General features: G+C 43.6%; 3 protein-coding genes across 4 annotated transcripts in view; 2 read left to right on the top strand and 1 right to left on the bottom strand.

Moving 5' to 3' along the window:
• raph1b (Ras association (RalGDS/AF-6) and pleckstrin homology domains 1b) overlaps positions 1 to 5546 on the top strand; it is a 43428-nt gene extending 37882 nt beyond the window's left edge. The window contains exons 17-19 of one of the 2 annotated variants that reach the window (XM_044012598.1): positions 312 to 448; positions 968 to 1176; positions 1694 to 5546. In XM_044012598.1, coding sequence (XP_043868533.1) covers positions 312 to 448; positions 968 to 1176; positions 1694 to 3992 — 2645 coding nt within the window. In that variant the 3' untranslated portion in view covers positions 3993 to 5546. Of the gene's footprint in view, positions 1 to 311; positions 449 to 967 lie in introns of both variants that reach the window. The other variant, XM_044012588.1, reaches the window with a different exon arrangement.
• A 410-nt stretch (positions 5547 to 5956) lies between these two features.
• Positions 5957 to 10268, bottom strand: alg11 (ALG11 alpha-1,2-mannosyltransferase). The gene is made up of 4 exons (XM_044012611.1): positions 10160 to 10268; positions 8358 to 8951; positions 7330 to 7883; positions 5957 to 7211 (listed from the first exon to the last, which is right to left on the bottom strand). Exons 1-4 carry the CDS (start codon positions 10234 to 10236, stop codon positions 6928 to 6930), a joined length of 1509 nt encoding a protein of 502 aa, XP_043868546.1. The 5' UTR covers positions 10237 to 10268; the 3' UTR covers positions 5957 to 6927.
• Positions 10269 to 10601: 333 nt separating this feature from the next.
• cpb2 (carboxypeptidase B2 (plasma)) lies at positions 10602 to 15578 on the top strand. The gene is made up of 11 exons (XM_044019300.1): positions 10602 to 10718; positions 11543 to 11618; positions 11695 to 11819; positions 11908 to 12016; positions 12674 to 12775; positions 12991 to 13095; positions 13175 to 13285; positions 13374 to 13464; positions 14290 to 14492; positions 14580 to 14664; positions 15313 to 15578. Exons 1-11 carry the CDS (start codon positions 10654 to 10656, stop codon positions 15513 to 15515), a joined length of 1275 nt encoding a protein of 424 aa, XP_043875235.1. The 5' UTR covers positions 10602 to 10653; the 3' UTR covers positions 15516 to 15578.
• The last annotated feature ends 473 nt before the right edge of the window (positions 15579 to 16051 follow it).

The raw sequence follows: 16051 nt of genomic DNA, 5'->3' as shown, positions 1-16051 counted from the left end.
CTGCACCAAACACCATAGAGAAAATCAGTGATTTTAGCTTGAGGGGACACAGGAGCTGCTGATCCACTGCTGCCTCATGTGGTCACTTTGTGTCACTGAAGTTAACCTAAACAAAGGGTTTCAAACACAGAAATCAGACGGTTTGGGAGAGTGAGCGGTTTACAAACTTCACTTTCCTGTTAACAAAGTCTGTCTAACTGTGAGATAAAGTGACAAACACATTCTTAAGATATAAGGTGAACTTTCTTCATAAAAAACCCTCTCAGTCCCTGTAATAAATCTGAATTGATGATATTCCACGTTGTTTGCAGAGTCTCAGTCGAATCACTCGGGTCATTCAGACAGCGGCGTGGACACAGGCTCCTCCCACGGACGCTCGCAGAGTGTGGTCAGCTCCATTTTCTCCGAGGCTTGGAAGAGAGGAACACAGATAGAGGAGAACTCCAAGGTATATTTCTATTTCTCACCAAACCCTTGCAATGTTTTGAAAATTGTAAAAAATCTGCTTTAATATATATATATATTTTTTAAAGATTCTAAAACATAAAACTTTTAAAAATCATGAATGATTAAATCGATATTTTATTTGCTTCTTAAAAAGTGTTGCTTGAAAATATTGACACAAATCTAGTTTTATAAATACTAGAAATGCGTTACGACTGTTGCTAGGGTTACGAAAAACCTATTACTGATGTTGTGAGAAAAATGTACCTAAAGCTACAAAAACATGTGACTAAACTTACTAAAAAAGTACAATAACATGATTTCACTGATGCGGCTAAAAACGCGTAACAAAACTATGTTCCAAAACATACAAATGAGTGAAAACGGAAGTCATAAATCAGATTGTTGTAGATCACGAGGTCGCAGCTGGCACTTAAGGATAAGTCACAAAGACTGTATGTTTTTATTAATTGCGATTATTTCAGGTCTTAATGTGTGATATTATTGATGTTATTTGTGACAGATGAGATCAGAGTCGTCCAGAGGAGGAACTCTGCCGCACGCCACCCACAGTCACCGACACCACAGCCAGCATTCAGTGGACCACCTTGCTCTGACACCACAACCACAACCACAACCACAGACCCAGACCCAGACACAGCCTCCTCCACTGCAGCAGCAGCAGCAGCAGCAGCCTCCACCACAGTCGCCTCAACGCCCTCAGCAGCCACCGCAGTCTCCACAGCAACAGCCGCCACCACAGACGGTCAGCAGCTACAACCACATGCCGCCGCAGCAACAACCACCGCCACCACAACCACAGGCGGTCAGCAACTACAACCACATGCCGCAGCAACAACCACAGACAGTCAGCAGCTACAACCACATGCGCGCAGCAACAACCACAGACGGTCAGCAGCTACAACCACATGCCACCACCACCACAGTCTCCACAACAACAACAACAACAACAACAACAACAACAACCGCAGCCCAACAACAGCTACAACTATATGCCACCGCCGCAGCAGCAGCAGCTCCCACCACCACCACCACATCCACAGACCCACAGCTACAACCATATGCCGCCTCCACCACCACAGCCTCCACAACAGCAGCCGCCACCACAGACGGTCCACCGCTTCAACTACTTGGTCCCACAGCAGCAGCTCCCACCACCACAGACCAACAACAGCTACAACTACATGCCTCCACCTCCACAACAGCCACAACCGCAGACCAACAACAGCTACAACTACATGCCTCCACCTCCACAACAACCACAACCGCAGACCAACAACAGCTACAACTACATGCCTCCACCTCCACCACAGTCTCCGCAGCAACAGCCACCGCAGCTCCCACCACCACAGCTACAGACAGTCAACAGCTACAACCACATGCCACCACCACCACAGCCCCCACCGCAGCAGCCAGCCCCGCCTCCACCTCCACCTCCACCTCCCCCTCCGCCTCCTCTTCCACCCCCACCAGTCCAGATGGTGTCACACCACTCTCCAGCTCCCACCATGTACAAGTTCAGCACCATCACCAGGCTGCAGAACCAGCGTGCGGCGCAGACCATGAGTCACCACAGGCCGCCCACTCAAACTCCAGCTCCACCTGTCGCTCAGGTGCCCGTCAAACCCAACGTCAATCACATTGCGGCGAGGACGAATGTCCCGCCCCCTCCTCCGCCTCCTCCGCCCTCCATGCCGACACCTGGTTCAGCCATGGCTGTGTTGAGGCTGGGGCCTCCCAGTCCTGCGGCCCCGCCTGCCTTCATTCCTCCACCCCCTGCACCTCCTGCTCCCAATGGACTCATGTTTCCTCCACCCCCTCCTCCAGCCCCGCCTGCACCCATACCCAAGAGTCAGCCGTTTTATTCCAACGGGCTGAAGCAGGCTCTGAAGGAACGGTTTCCCAGCCCACCACGGGACCTCCTGTCTCCAAGTGAAGACCTGGAGGAGTCCCCACCTCCTGCCCCTGCTCCACCACCACCCCCTCCTCCTCCTCCTCCACCACCACCGCCACCACCTCCTCCCCCCCAGCAGTTCCCAGTACAAGCCCACTTTCCACCTCCTCCTGCACCCAAGAAGACCTTCAACCCAGGCTTTGTGCCTCAAAATGTCCACAAACCTGTGTCCCCTGTCACTCCGTTCCCTCCTGCTCCACCTCCTGCTGCCTTAGGTGGTCCAGCCCCGCCTCCTCCACCACCCCCGCCTCCACCCGCACCCTTCAAGAAGCAGTTTAGTCTCCAGGCGGGGAACCACCCGCCTCCAACTCTGCCTAAGCAGCACAGCCTGTCCAAAGCACCCATCTCCACAGGAGCATCCCCTACCATGTCGCTAGTGAAACAACTGGCAAGTCAGTTTCCAGGAGCTCCGTCACAAGCTGTGAGTCACACAGAGCTGCCCAGACCTCCACCCCTCTCTCCACCTGCAGTCAAGACCAAACCAAAGTGGCAGCCTGGTGGTGGACAGCAGCTCCAGTCTCCAGACTTCCCCCCTCCTCCTCCTGACAGCAACGCTGGCTTCACTGCTGCTCCTCCTCCTCCTCCTCCCCCCCCACCCCCACCACCTCCACCAGCACCTGTGACTGGCCCGACTCCACCGCCGCCCCCACTCCCACCTGGAAACCTGTGCTCCCCCTTGAAGAGGTCGCCCTCTGGCAATTTCGGAGGCAAGAAACCTCCTCCTACTCCACAGAGGAACTCCAGCATCAAGTCCGACGGCTCGGCCTCCTACGAGGAATCAAGGAGGAACTTGCTGAGCAAGTTTGCTCCTCAGAGCAACACCTCGCCTTCTTCCCTGTGTCCCTCCTCCTCAACAGGGTCTCCTTCCAAGGACGCCACAGCTGGACCTCCTGCTCCCCCAAAACCAGGCAAGCTCAACCTGTCCAACTTACCCTTAGCGCTTCAGGCCAAAGTGAGCCAGGTGAAGCAGTCCAGCGGCGACTTCCCCTCTCCACCAACTGACTGTGCCTACTTCCCTCCTCCTCCTCCACCCAATGACCTCTTCCCGCCTCCTCCACCTCCTGGTGGTGATATGCACAGCGGGGGAGGACCTCCAAGGGTCGCAGTGGTGAACCCGCAGCCGCAGGCTCCTCCCCCTCCACCACCCGTCTCCCTCGTCAGCAACTCCACTTGGGGAAAGAGTTCGTTAAAAAAGACTCCGCCTCCGACGCTTGTGCGGCGCGGCAATGCCACGCCTGAGCCTCCTCCTCTCTCGCCTCCTCCACCCACCTCCCCAAAGGGAAGCTCGGGTCAGCCCAACTTCCTCGCGGACCTCAACCGGACACTGAAGCGGAAGTCGGTGGGTCGCCAGGGTTCTGTCAACTCTGCCGGCCTCGCGGGGAAGCTGGACCCGGTGGGGACGATGGACGACATGGCGCTGCCGCCGCCGCCGCCACCCGAGCTGCTCCAGAGCAACGGTGGAGACGGTGGCTACGCGTCCGGAAACATCTCAGGCTATGCAACGTTGCGACGGGGGCCGCCGCCAGCGCCGCCCAAACGCGGCGACGCCACCAAACTTACCGGGGAGTGTTGAAGCGATGCATGCAATCCTCGGGATCAGATAAATATACTCTGTAAATATTAAAAAACCCAAACCAGACCGTGATCAGTTAGTATTTGCTAATTATTATTATTGCTTTGGTTTTTTTGGGTTTTTTTTTTAAAACAGGCTTTGCATTCTGGATCAATGGTATTTACGATATTGGGACAAACAAAGACTGGAGCGGGTAAGTTTGAAGTCTCTGGAAGTTTTCCGGGATTGTCGGAACTCTCTGGAAAAAAAGAAACACTGTAATTGCCCTTTACTGTAAAATCCAGGAACACAAACAGACGGACTGGAGTCAGAAAAGTTAAAATGTCACTGGATCCTAAACCGTGTATTCTCCGCTTCTTCGCTGTAAGTCTGTGCCACATTCTGGAAACAAGAAGAAAAACACAAACAAACCCCGGATCAGGATCAGGATCAGGATCGTGCTTTGGTACTGCATGGACCTCATGTAACAACACGCTGTAAAACATGACGCTGTTCCGCTGTGTGTGTGTGTGTGAATGAATGTGTGAGAGGGTGAATATGGACACGTGCATCATTTCCACCGAGCGGTACAGTCGCGTGAAGTTCGTTTCGCAGGTTCAGTCGCTGATCTGTTGATTTTTCCCCCGGCGACACAGAATGAAAAACACGAAACGCACCTTTTTTTTCCGCCGTGCTTTACGTCGAAGAGGTTTCTTTTCTCGACCTTAGTCCTTAATCCCAATCTGTTCCGAACTCACCTGGACTGTACCACTTGGAGGAAATGCAGCTTTAGAAGAAAAAGAAAAAAAGCGATTCTTTTTTTTTTATTTTTTTGCTTGTACATGAATTTATTTAATGACTTTAATGAAGTGGAAGGATTTTTTTGTTTTGTTTTTTATACATATATATATCCGTCTTATTAAAGCTGGTTAAGAAAGTCTGGAGCGGAGCAAAATGTTCAGCACCGAGAGGAATGTATTTAAGAAACTAAAACTTTGGACCCCGTTTGGACCCTGATATAAAAAGTCCGTCCCCCGGTGATTGGATTACACGTGATCAGATCTCACGCGTGTTGACGTCACGTCAAATGAATCTGTGTATGGACACACGTGCGGCGTCAAATCCAGTGATGGTAAAAGTGTAAAAGATAGAGATGGAGTCTTCCCCGAGTCCTGAGGGACAGATTAATGTCCACGTGAGATTAGAACGTCTCGACTGTTTGAGTTGAAGGATTCTATGTGTAATGAAGAGGACGTCGGACGTCATTTTATGTGTCATCCCGTTTCCTCACTGTGCCATTTCTGCGCCTTTATTTTGAAAGGGTGCTACTGTCAAACGTGTCCTCGCGCGACAAAAACGATATAATTTTTCGTTCCATTTTTATTTTATATTTCTTTATTTAGAATTGAGTATCATCATGGTCGTCGTCATGTGTGACAGGATTACATGTATGTAAGTTATTGATGTGCTGATGTCGACGTGTGGAGAACGCGAGTGAAGAAGTGTCAGATCCAGTGAAAAACGTGTCCCTCATGCATATAAACTGACAATTACAATATAAATGTTCAAAAATCAGAGTCCTCATTTATTCACCGCCGTTGTTTCTTTAAAACAAAACCACATTCAAATCCTTAGAAAGTTCATTTTTAATGGTCCTTATGCGCCCTCTAGTTGCGTTTCCCTGCCTTACACTTAATTACCTTTTATCTCAGCAGCAGCATTTGATCAAAATAATATCTGGAAAATGCAAAATTAAGATTTAAGTTTATCTTGTCTTCTTTGGGCTGCAGTGTCTGCTTCTGTCTCTAGAGGGAGCCACCACGCTCAACCCGCTCATTTTTACAGTGAATATGAAGTTAACAGGTCCGTGAAAAGAAAACAACCAAGTAAAAATGTACTGACTGAAAATGAGGACACATTTGGAGACATGTTGTCCTCTGCCAGTGTCTCTGCCGTGTCCAAAAACCACTTTCAAATTAAATGAATATGTTTAATGTCTTTATTATTATAATCATCATGAATACCAAAAATACTTCACATTATGGGATTGCAGACGTTCCACAAGAACACAATCTTTTCATTTTGTTCCCCATAAATATTACAATTATTTAAACAAAGAAATAAAAGTGGACGTAGAGAAACCAATAAATATCAAACAGAACTAAAGGTGACGCAGTAACGTACATTTAATTCAGACCTTGATTTAAAGTCATGTTTGTGTCCCAGAACCAGCTTAAGACACACACTGTTGCTCTCGTCTATCTGAGCCAGTAGGCAGCCATTTTGGGACAAGGAACTAAAGTTTGTGCTGCTCTCTAAACCGCTCACTCTCCCACACCAAACCCCATAGAGAAAATCAGCGATTTTAACATCACAGCACACAGAAGTTGTTGATCCACGGCTGCCTCCATCGCCAAGTGTAAATGTCTTATTTTGTAAAATTCTGTGTTTGAAATCTTGTGTTCAGATTAACCTCAGTGACACAAAGTGACCACACGAGGCAGCAGTAGAGCAGCAGCTCCTAAAATCGCTAATTTTCTCTATGGGGTTTGGTACAGTGGGTTAAAAACATCAGTTTTTAGTCAGAAAAGTCTGTAACTGAGATAAAGCTGTGAACACAATCTTTACATACACAGGACATAAGTAGGTGTTGATTTAGGTGATTCTTCTTGTTATGTCGAGAGTCTTGTGTCTCAGGCTGGTTTCAAGAACCAAACTTAAAAAACTATTCCTATAAATCCTTTTATTTCAGTTCAGTATAAAGAAGAAGGAAAACAAAACACATAACATGTGTTGTGGTTATCATATATTTCTAAATCTCCTGCCTTCTTTCTGCTTTTAGGACAAAAACCAGTCCACATTCTGAGCACGTGTTGGACACACGAGTGAACTCACTCTGTAAACACAGCTCCAAGTGCATGAGAAGCAAAGTATCGCGGTCAGTCGGTCTGGAGCCTCACCGCTCCAGCGTCCCCATCAGAGGCTCCACGGCAGCGAGGAAACACGCCTCAAACTCCTGATCGGAGAAACGAGACACCGAGTGACGCGCGTTCAGTCTGAGCTGCAGTTGCGTGGACGAGGGCAGGGCCAGGATTCTCTCGATCGCCTCTGCGTAGCTGTCCTCGTCGTCGGCCAGGAAGCCCGTCTGACCGCCCTCGAAGGGAACCACGATGTCCAGCTTTGGGCCGCCGGACTTGTGAGCCAGAACCACCTTTCCCGCTGCCATACACTCCACCACACCTGCAGGGGGAGACACAGAGGCGAGAGACGATTATGTCCTGACCAAAACAATTGCTGTTCATGGCGTTATTGTGGAGATGATTTAATCATTTAAAAACAAAGATTAAGATGAATTTACCTATTCCGAAGTGTTCGTTCCACATGGTGTGAAGTCCGATCGTCGCCTTCTCCAGCTCCGTCTTCAGCTCCTCGAAGGACACGTTGACTTTAAACTCCACCTGGTCACTGATGTCCAGCTCGTGACACATTCCTCTCAGCATCAGCACTCTGTCCTCGTCCTCCTGGTTCCTGCAGCCGCCGATCAGGACCAGCTTCAGGGGCGTGTCCACGATCCTCCTGTCCAACACCTTCTTGAAAGCCCTGATCTGCAGACGATGGTCCTTCTCCGGCCTGAACTGCCCGATGGAAACGATGGGGTGGCACTTCTTGGCGCCGTCCTCCTCCAGCGGGATGTCCAGGAAGCCGCTGACGTCGCAGGGCGGGTACACCACGCTGGTGCGGTTTGGCGCGCGCCACAGGGACAGGATGTGATCCAGGGTCCAGGAGGAGTTGACCATGACGAGGTCACAGCAGGAGCCAGCCATTCCGTAGAGGAGCGCGAACAGGCAGTAGTAAAGAAGCTTGAAGGCGCTGAGGAACAGACTGTTGGTCACCAGGTCTGGGTTGTTGAACCTGTCACATTTAAACAGTGTGTGTTATTGATGCCAGACCAGTGTGGACATTCAGAGACAAGGAAAGAGTTTTCATGTTTTTCCTTAAAAGAAGAATTGTCACCTCACCCTAAAGGCAGTTTAAACATTTCTTCACATAACTGGTCTGGATGTAAGAATATGAATGGACAGAATGTTTCATAGAACAAGATGAACTTCTGTGCTGAAGATCAAGAAGAACAAGAAGAACGTCTGTGCTGAAGGATTTATTAGAAGAAGACGAAGAAGAAGTGTGGTGAAAATCAAGAACTTTGACCTGTGAGCATGGAGAGCAGCATTGCACCTGTGTCTAGAAATTAACACTTACCTGTCTTCGCCACTAGAGGACAGTAAAGGATGTTTTAATGACAAAATATCTAAATATGTATTCATAATTACATGGTTTTTATAGTGGATATGAACACATGATGTAATGAATACATGAGTGCTTGTTTACCTGGGGTTCCTCTCTCTGACTACAGTCAGCATGTCTGTACTGATGGTCGGGTAGTGGACGTAGCTGCCCACGCTGCAGCCGCCCAGGTACCGGAACAGCGGCAGAGTGAAGGCGTAGCCCATGGAGTCGATGTAAATGTCTGGGACGAACTCCGTCAGTGCCTCCCAGCCCAGGAAGACGGATCCCATGCTCTGTCCCAGCAGCGTGAAGTGTGGGAACAGGCTGGGCTCCACCAGCAGGCGGTGCCTCAGGAACACAAAGTGGACGGGCCGCGGCAGAGCGATGTTGAAGCGACGCCGTGCCCCGTCCAGAATCTGCTCCCCCGTCACGCCCTGGTCGCCAGTGTAGACCACAAAGTTGACGTCGGGGTATCTGTTCTGCAGAGCTCTGATGGCGCACCACAGAACCCTCTCTCCTCCGCCACCGGCGTTGCAGTACGGGTGGAAGAACGCCACGGTGGGGCGGCCGTCAGCAGCGCGGCGTGCATTCCTGTTGCTCTGCAGCCACAGGCGCACGACGAGCACCAGCAGGACCAAGACCGCGATCAGCAGCACACACACGAGGAGCAAAGGCAGCAGCAACTTCCACAACAACCTGGAACAGGACAACACAGACAAATGATCAAATAAAGTCTATTTACAAGAAAAAATGTAAATAAAAAAAAAAAAATTATGACCATCATGTTCTCCTCTTAAGTACAACTTTTACATTTAAATTATTAAAGATAATTCCAGCTTTTTGTATAACTAATATTTAAATAAATTAAGTATTATTACATTACATTACATGTCATTTAGCAGACGCTTTTATCCAAAGCGACTTACAATGGAATTGAGTACAATCAGCCAGGGGTGGAGTCGAACTTGCGACCATGATGTCTTTCACCCCCAGGGGTGGAGGGGCTCAGGGGTTTTGTCACAAAATTAATTACCCATTATTAATTCAGCTTAAATTAGAAAAGTAAAAGTAAAAAACATCTCATTCATCTTGTGATTTTAAGTTTAGTTAATCTTTTCATACACAAAAATCTGAATTTTTAAATCCACCCCCAAATTTCTGTCTTTCTTGAATACATTTAAAGTCTTTAGAGACAATGAAATTAACCAAAAAAATGCACTTACATTTGTTTCCCTTTATATATATATATTTCTTTTGCAACGAATAAGAAATGATTTAAGACTGAATTAAACCAAGACTTTTGAAGCTCCTACTACATAACTGTGACACTAACGTGTATTTAAAAGAGAATAACTACAAATATATCATAAAAATATCCAAATATTACCAGGTATTGCAGTTGAGTTATTTCTATGTATTTCAGCCTTTAATTTGTACGTTAACGTCCGTGTTCAGAAATACTTTGTTTTTTAAAGTATAACAATCAGTAAAAACCTGAAATAGTATATTATACACGGTATTTTTTTAATCGTAAATATAGGAGACAGCAACTATGGAGAGTAATAATAAGAAGAATTGAAATGATAAAGCAAACTGCACAGTTATTATCATTTATATCCACTTTATTAGGTACACAAGGCACCTGATAAAATGGCCGTTTAGTGCATAATGGTGTTGACGACGCAATACATGACTAAATAAATCATATTCAATTTTAAAAAATAACATTTGGCTGAATGTAAAGTTAGGTTTTTAAAGGCTAACACTGAGCTAAACATGATATATCGTTCGTATTAAACCGGAAGTGCCACACGCACGAGCGGATTAAACAATCGCCGTTTTAATGATTTAATGTTATTTTGATTGCAAACACATACACGTAAAGTTAAATGGGATTACGTTACCTCGTTAGTTCACACAGACAGTGAGCCAGTTGATCGTGACCCGACATTTTGACAGAACTGAAATTCAACATCATCATCGTCACCGTCGTCACTTTTCAACTCCGTGCTCCTCCTCTAACGTTCCCCTGCTCTTGGGTTAGGTCTCTAGCGGCGGGGAGGTATAACTACACCAGATGTTTTCAGCTTCTTAAAAGGCGAAAAGTGGCATTTATTTGTCGATTCTATCACACAAAATCATTAACGTCTTTGTGATTGTACAGTTATAGAATCTGAACACAAAGAAGGAACGGAAATTAATGACTTATTTAATTTTTACTGTTTTAAAAGGTAAAAAAAACTTTGAGTGTTACCTGTGGTTGAAAAAAGCCATGTTGGCTGATCTCTGCCCTCGTTGTAAAGTTTAACTTGTGAATAAACAGTGTGTTTGTGTGGATCAATAGTGTCTCGCTTGTTCTTCTCTGCTCTCTGTTATTTCCAGTTCAGATTCTGACATCATGAAGACTCTTTTCACACTGTTTGTTTTCTTAAGTTTCAACAAAGGATTCTGCACTGAAACACAGTAAGTGGGTTTATTTCATTTAAATGGGAAACACAGTGTGTATTTACTCTGTATTTACTGTGTTACATGGGTTATAACTCATTGATGCAAACATAGACCAGTTCTTGTAAACTGTATATATGTGTGTGTGTATATATTTGTCCACATTTCCTGAAAACTCGTGTATACAGAGAAAACGAGTGAATGGATGTTCCAAAAAGTTGTGTTGCTAAAAAAATGTATTATAAAATGTGTGATACAAAAACATGTTACTAACGTTGTGAATTTTTAAAAACATGTTACTTATCATTCCAAAAATGACTTACTTTACAAAATCATTACCAAAAAATGACTTGTAAAATCAGATTACTAACATTGGCAAAATAAAATGTACTTACTTACTTAACAACAAAAAGCCCTTTCTTTTCAAAAAAGTGTTTTAAATGTTGTACATTTTCAAAAATGTTACTTTCATTAACAATTTTTTTTACTTATTTTACAAAACATGTAAATATTATTTAAATGTTGAAAGATTTCAAAAACATGTTACTAACTTTATCCAAAAAGTGCTTTCTTCACAAAAGTGTTAAAACATTTAATACATTTTCAAAAACATGTTACAAATATTACAAACTATTACTTACTTTACAAAAAACTGTTTCTTTTTTTAAGTACATTTTCAAAAAGTTGTTACTAACATTACCAAACAGTACTGTCTTTACAAAAAAGTCCAAATAAAAGTGTTAAAAAAGCCAAACATGAGTCACATTACCAAACGCACACTCGCTCTTATCTGTCCTTGTTGACATTTATTGCGCTGGTTCTGTTGTTTACTTTGTTTACAGTGACCAGGTTCTGTCCATCACCCCGACGACACAGGACCAGGTGGACGTCGTGAAGAATGTGTCCACTCAACATGAGGTAAAGACAATGACGTAAATGATGTAAATGATGTTTTTTATTTAAACTCTCCTGATTCTGAGCGTCATCCTCACAGATGGCTTTATGGCAGCCGGCTTCACCTGAGTTCATCAGAGCAGAGACAGACGTCCATCTGTTTGTCCCCGCCACAAGTTCACAGGTCGTCAGTGAGCTGCTGCTGAGACACAACGTAACTCACGAGTATGAAAACACACTCTGTGCTGCGATCGTACACAGTGTCTCTGTGCCGTCTCTTTACTCTTCTTCTTCTATTGTTGTTGTTTTTTAGAGTTTTACTGGACAACGCAAACGAGTTGATTGAAATGCAGACGAAAAACGACTCCACGGATCCTCGAAGCGGCTCCACCTTCTACGAGAGATATCACAGCCTGGAGGACGTACGTGTTGAACACAAAACACATCGTTAATCACCACCTGTCCACAAAACGAGAGGCACAAAATGGCCGCCCCTGTAAAGCAAGGCCCTCGCCTAAAGTACTTAAAGTACTTAAGTAAAGTTCCGGATTTCCACACTCTGAACTCGGATTTCCAACTGGGAAACTTCAAGTAGCACGAGTTAGCACTCCAAGATGGCTGCCACCATAAAAAAACACTGCTACTTTTACTTTTTTGTTTAAAAAAAACAAAAAAAAAACACGTGTGTCGTATTTATTTTGTGTTAAATCAGTCGTACTCATAGTAGTGTACAATTTCTAACCGTAGACATGTTGCTACGCTGTTTGTGTAGCGCGCAGTTAGCTAACACTAGCTAACTATGTGTAGCCCAGGAAACATTTGTTTTTTTTTGCGACTTCTCTCTGGAACGCAGTGAACTCGGGCAGGTGATGTCACTCCGAGTCACGACTTCACAGAATTATTGCAAGTCTACGAAAAGCAGTGTGAGTTATTTTGAAAGACCACAAAACGAGAGGCACAAAATGGCATCCTATTTCTCAAACATTGTTTGGTAACAAAAGTAATATTTTGTCATTGTATCATATACATATATACAGTATATATACTGTATTACAGTAGATGTGTTGTCTCTATTGTAGATCTATTACTGGATCAACAGGACCACACAGGACAACCCCAGCAGAGTCAAAGCCGTTCTCATCGGCTCCTCATTTGAAAAAAGACCACTCTACGTTTTAAAGGTACAGTTCGTCATTTACATTCACTTCAACTTAAAGGGCCAGTTCAGGTTTGACAACATTTTTGTAACATTATAATACTTTAGACATGTTATTTAAAACTTCGGCAAATAAATCTTAATTAAAAGTTCTGCAAATTTGTTTGGCGGGAAGCTCATGAACCATGTGAGGGCCCCGAACCAGTGTTTGGGAACTCCTGCTGATTTTTGTTCTCTCAGTTATCTGTAAACACCAGATCAAACAAGAAAGCCATGTGGATCGACTGTGGGATCCATGCCAGAGAGTGGATCTCTCCCGCTTTCTGTTTGTGGTTCGTACAGAACGTGAGTACGTCGCGCTTACGACATTTAAAACATCGTAAAGTCGTAAAAAAACTGCGATTTTTCTTCTGTCCTCCTGCAGTTTTTGTCGTTTTACGGACGAAACCAGGACGTCACCAACATCCTGGACAACATGGACGTCTACGTCCTGCCCGTCCTGAACCCTGATGGATATCACTTCACATGGACAACGGTGAGAACATGCGCGTTTTAAAAAAAAAAAAAGGAGGCGTGGCTTCTGTTTCCCCGTCCTCTGATTGGTCGCTCTGACGTGTCTCCAGAACAGGATGTGGAGGAAGAACCGCTCGTTCAGCAGGAGCAGCTCGTGCGTCGGAGTTGACCTCAACAGGAACTTTGATGCCAACTGGTGCAGTAGGTCTCATTTCCCACAATGCACCACTGGCCACCTTTCCTGATTAATAATGATCTCATTTAAGATGATTGGTTTACACTTTTTACTACATTTTGTACTATAACTAGTAATATTTTGTAAATTTTACAACATTTTTATGGAATATTACTACATTTTTAGTGATTATTCTCACTTTATTTACATGTTTTACACTTTATTAACAGTTTTTGGTGACAAAATTAAAGTTTTGTCACTCAAGCAACATATTTTATACTATGTCACAATTTTTCTATCATTTTTCACTGACAAAAATCATATTTTGTCTCCTTAGTGACATGTTTTTGTATTATTACTACATTTTGTAAAATTCTTTGGGAACTGATTCAAGTGATTATTTTCACTTTATTAACATGTTTTGTAACATTACAGCATTTTGTAACTTTTTTAGTAACAAATGTATAGTTTTTCACTTAAGCTGCATATTTTGTAACATTTCACCATTTTTCTATCATTTCTCAGTTAGAAAAGTGATGTTTTGTCACTTTAGCGACATATTTTCTGAAACTTTACAGCATTTTTGTAATTTTCTTTTAACGAAAGTGATATTTTGTCCCTTTATCAACATGTTTTTGTATTATTACAACATTTTGTTGCATGAAAGTGTCTTAACCTGTATTTGTACACACAGATATGAAGTAAACCATGGTAGATTACAGAAAAAACCTGTTATGAAGCATATTTTGACCATTATTTCTTCACTGTTGTGTTTGACAATCAATACGATGAGGAGAATTATCTCGTGGTGAGTTTGAGGAACAGCTTTTTTTGTCTCTTGTTCTCCACAGCCGAGGGAGCATCCCATAATCCCTGCAGTGAAATCTACTGCGGTGCTTTCCCTGAGTCAGAGCCGGAGACCGAGGCCGTGGCCAACTTCCTCCGCAGTCACAAAAATTCCATTCAGCTCTACCTCAGCATCCACTCTTACTCTCAGATGCTGCTCTTCCCGTTCTCGTGCACCACGGAGCAGGCGGAGAACCATGACGACCTGGTCAGTGCTTCAGACTGGAGGTCAAAGGTCAATGCTTTGGTCCTTATACGTGCTCATGTAAATAAATGTGCTGTTGTTTTTTAAAAGCTGGAAATCGCCAAAGAAGCTGCACAAAAAATCCAGAGACATTACAGGAATCACTACAAATATGGAGCTGGAGCAAAGACCATATGTGAGTAAGCTTTGATTTTTGATTGGTCATTCACAGGGCCGCGTCTCGCTTTGACGGGGCCCCAAACAAAGATGCTGTGTGGGGCCCTTAGTTTGAAAAAGATCTGTTTCCACGAGCAAAACAGGCTACAGTCATGATAATTGAGCCACTCGAGCAAATTAAACTGATAGAAAAATTACGACAGAGAACAAGTAGAACAACAATCTGTAACTTTTTTACATAACAAAAGTAAAGTTGTGTCACTTAAGATGCATATTTTGTAACAGTACAGCATTTTTCTATAATTTTTCTGTTTAAAAAAGAAATATTTTGTCACTGTATCAATTTTTTCTTTTTACATTTCACCATTTTGTAACATGTTTAGAAATAAAAGTGATATTTTTGTCACTTTATCAACATATTTTTACTATTAAAACAATTTTCAACTGTTTTCTCTTTCATAGTTCCTTAATTTCTTAAATGTAACAAACCTTAGTTCTTATATTTATATATAAAACTTTATATGAGATGTTATCTTCATTGTATGGGTTAGTTTATGGGTTTCAGGTGAATTATATTTGGGTGCAGAGGTCAAAGGTGGCTCTGCTGATACTAGAGGTTACAGATTCCTGGCTTATTGACTTCAAACTGTCCTGGTCTGCTCTCCAGACCTGGCTCCGGGAGGTTCTGATGACTGGGCCTACAACCTGGGCATCAAATACTCCTTCACCTTTGAACTCCAGGACCGTGGCCGTTACGGCTTCCTCCTGCCGCCGTCACACATTTCCAAAGCGTGCAACGAGGCTCTGATCGCGGTGAAGACCATCGCCATGAAGGTCATCGAGAAGACCCCAGCTTCTTCTGCAGCCTGAGGATCAGTTCAGTTCAATATGACGATGAGTCGTTTTTGTGAATAAAGCCCACAGTCACAGTTATCCTGAGCAAAATAATTGTTGCTGTAATTGTAAAAAAATATGCTTTTAATATAGCTTTTTTTTTTTTTAAGTTTCTTGAACTTTCAACAAATGTGTCGCAGTATGTTTTGGAATATTTGTGTATACATTTATGATTGCAAATAAAAAATGGATGGAGGAACATTTTTGTGGAAATAAAAACATTCATAAGTTCCAGATAAAATCTAAAGTTTATTAAGTAGAAGTGTTTTACTGTGAGAATTTGTGTTCATGTTCAAACTTTAATTTGAAATTCATCTCATAGGATTTTAGAAATTACAAAAGTTTAAAATATAATATGCACTAAATACATACGTCTTCTTTTTACCTCCAGCCCATGAAACAGTGAGATTATTGGATATTTTTTTTAAAAATGTCTTTAGGTAACAAAATAAATATAAAAGTCGCTCTGTAATTCAAAAATATTCAAATACAAAAGTTAAAAGGTATAAATG

The sequence above is a fragment of the Solea senegalensis genome, linkage group LG2 (assembly GCF_019176455.1).
Source record: "Solea senegalensis isolate Sse05_10M linkage group LG2, IFAPA_SoseM_1, whole genome shotgun sequence".
Lineage (NCBI taxonomy): Eukaryota > Metazoa > Chordata > Actinopteri > Pleuronectiformes > Soleidae > Solea > Solea senegalensis.
This window is presented reverse-complemented; position numbering and strand designations above follow the sequence as displayed.

Coding starts and splice junctions, on each gene's coding strand:
- alg11 (XM_044012611.1), bottom strand. CDS start 10,236: ATGATGATGTTGAATTTCAGTTCTGTCAAAATGTCGGGTCACGATCAA. Junction 8,952..10,159: donor TGTCTGTGTGAACTAACGAG/GTAACGTAATCC, acceptor GTCCTGTTCCAG/GTTGTTGTGGAAGTTGCTGC. Junction 7,884..8,357: donor GTCAGAGAGAGGAACCCCAG/GTAAACAAGCAC, acceptor TAAATGTGACAG/GTTCAACAACCCAGACCTGG.
- cpb2 (XM_044019300.1), top strand. CDS start 10,654: ATGAAGACTCTTTTCACACTGTTTGTTTTCTTAAGTTTCAACAAAGGA. Junction 13,096..13,174: donor GTTTGTGGTTCGTACAGAAC/GTGAGTACGTCG, acceptor GTCCTCCTGCAG/TTTTTGTCGTTTTACGGACG. Junction 14,493..14,579: donor CGGAGAACCATGACGACCTG/GTCAGTGCTTCA, acceptor GTTTTTTAAAAG/CTGGAAATCGCCAAAGAAGC.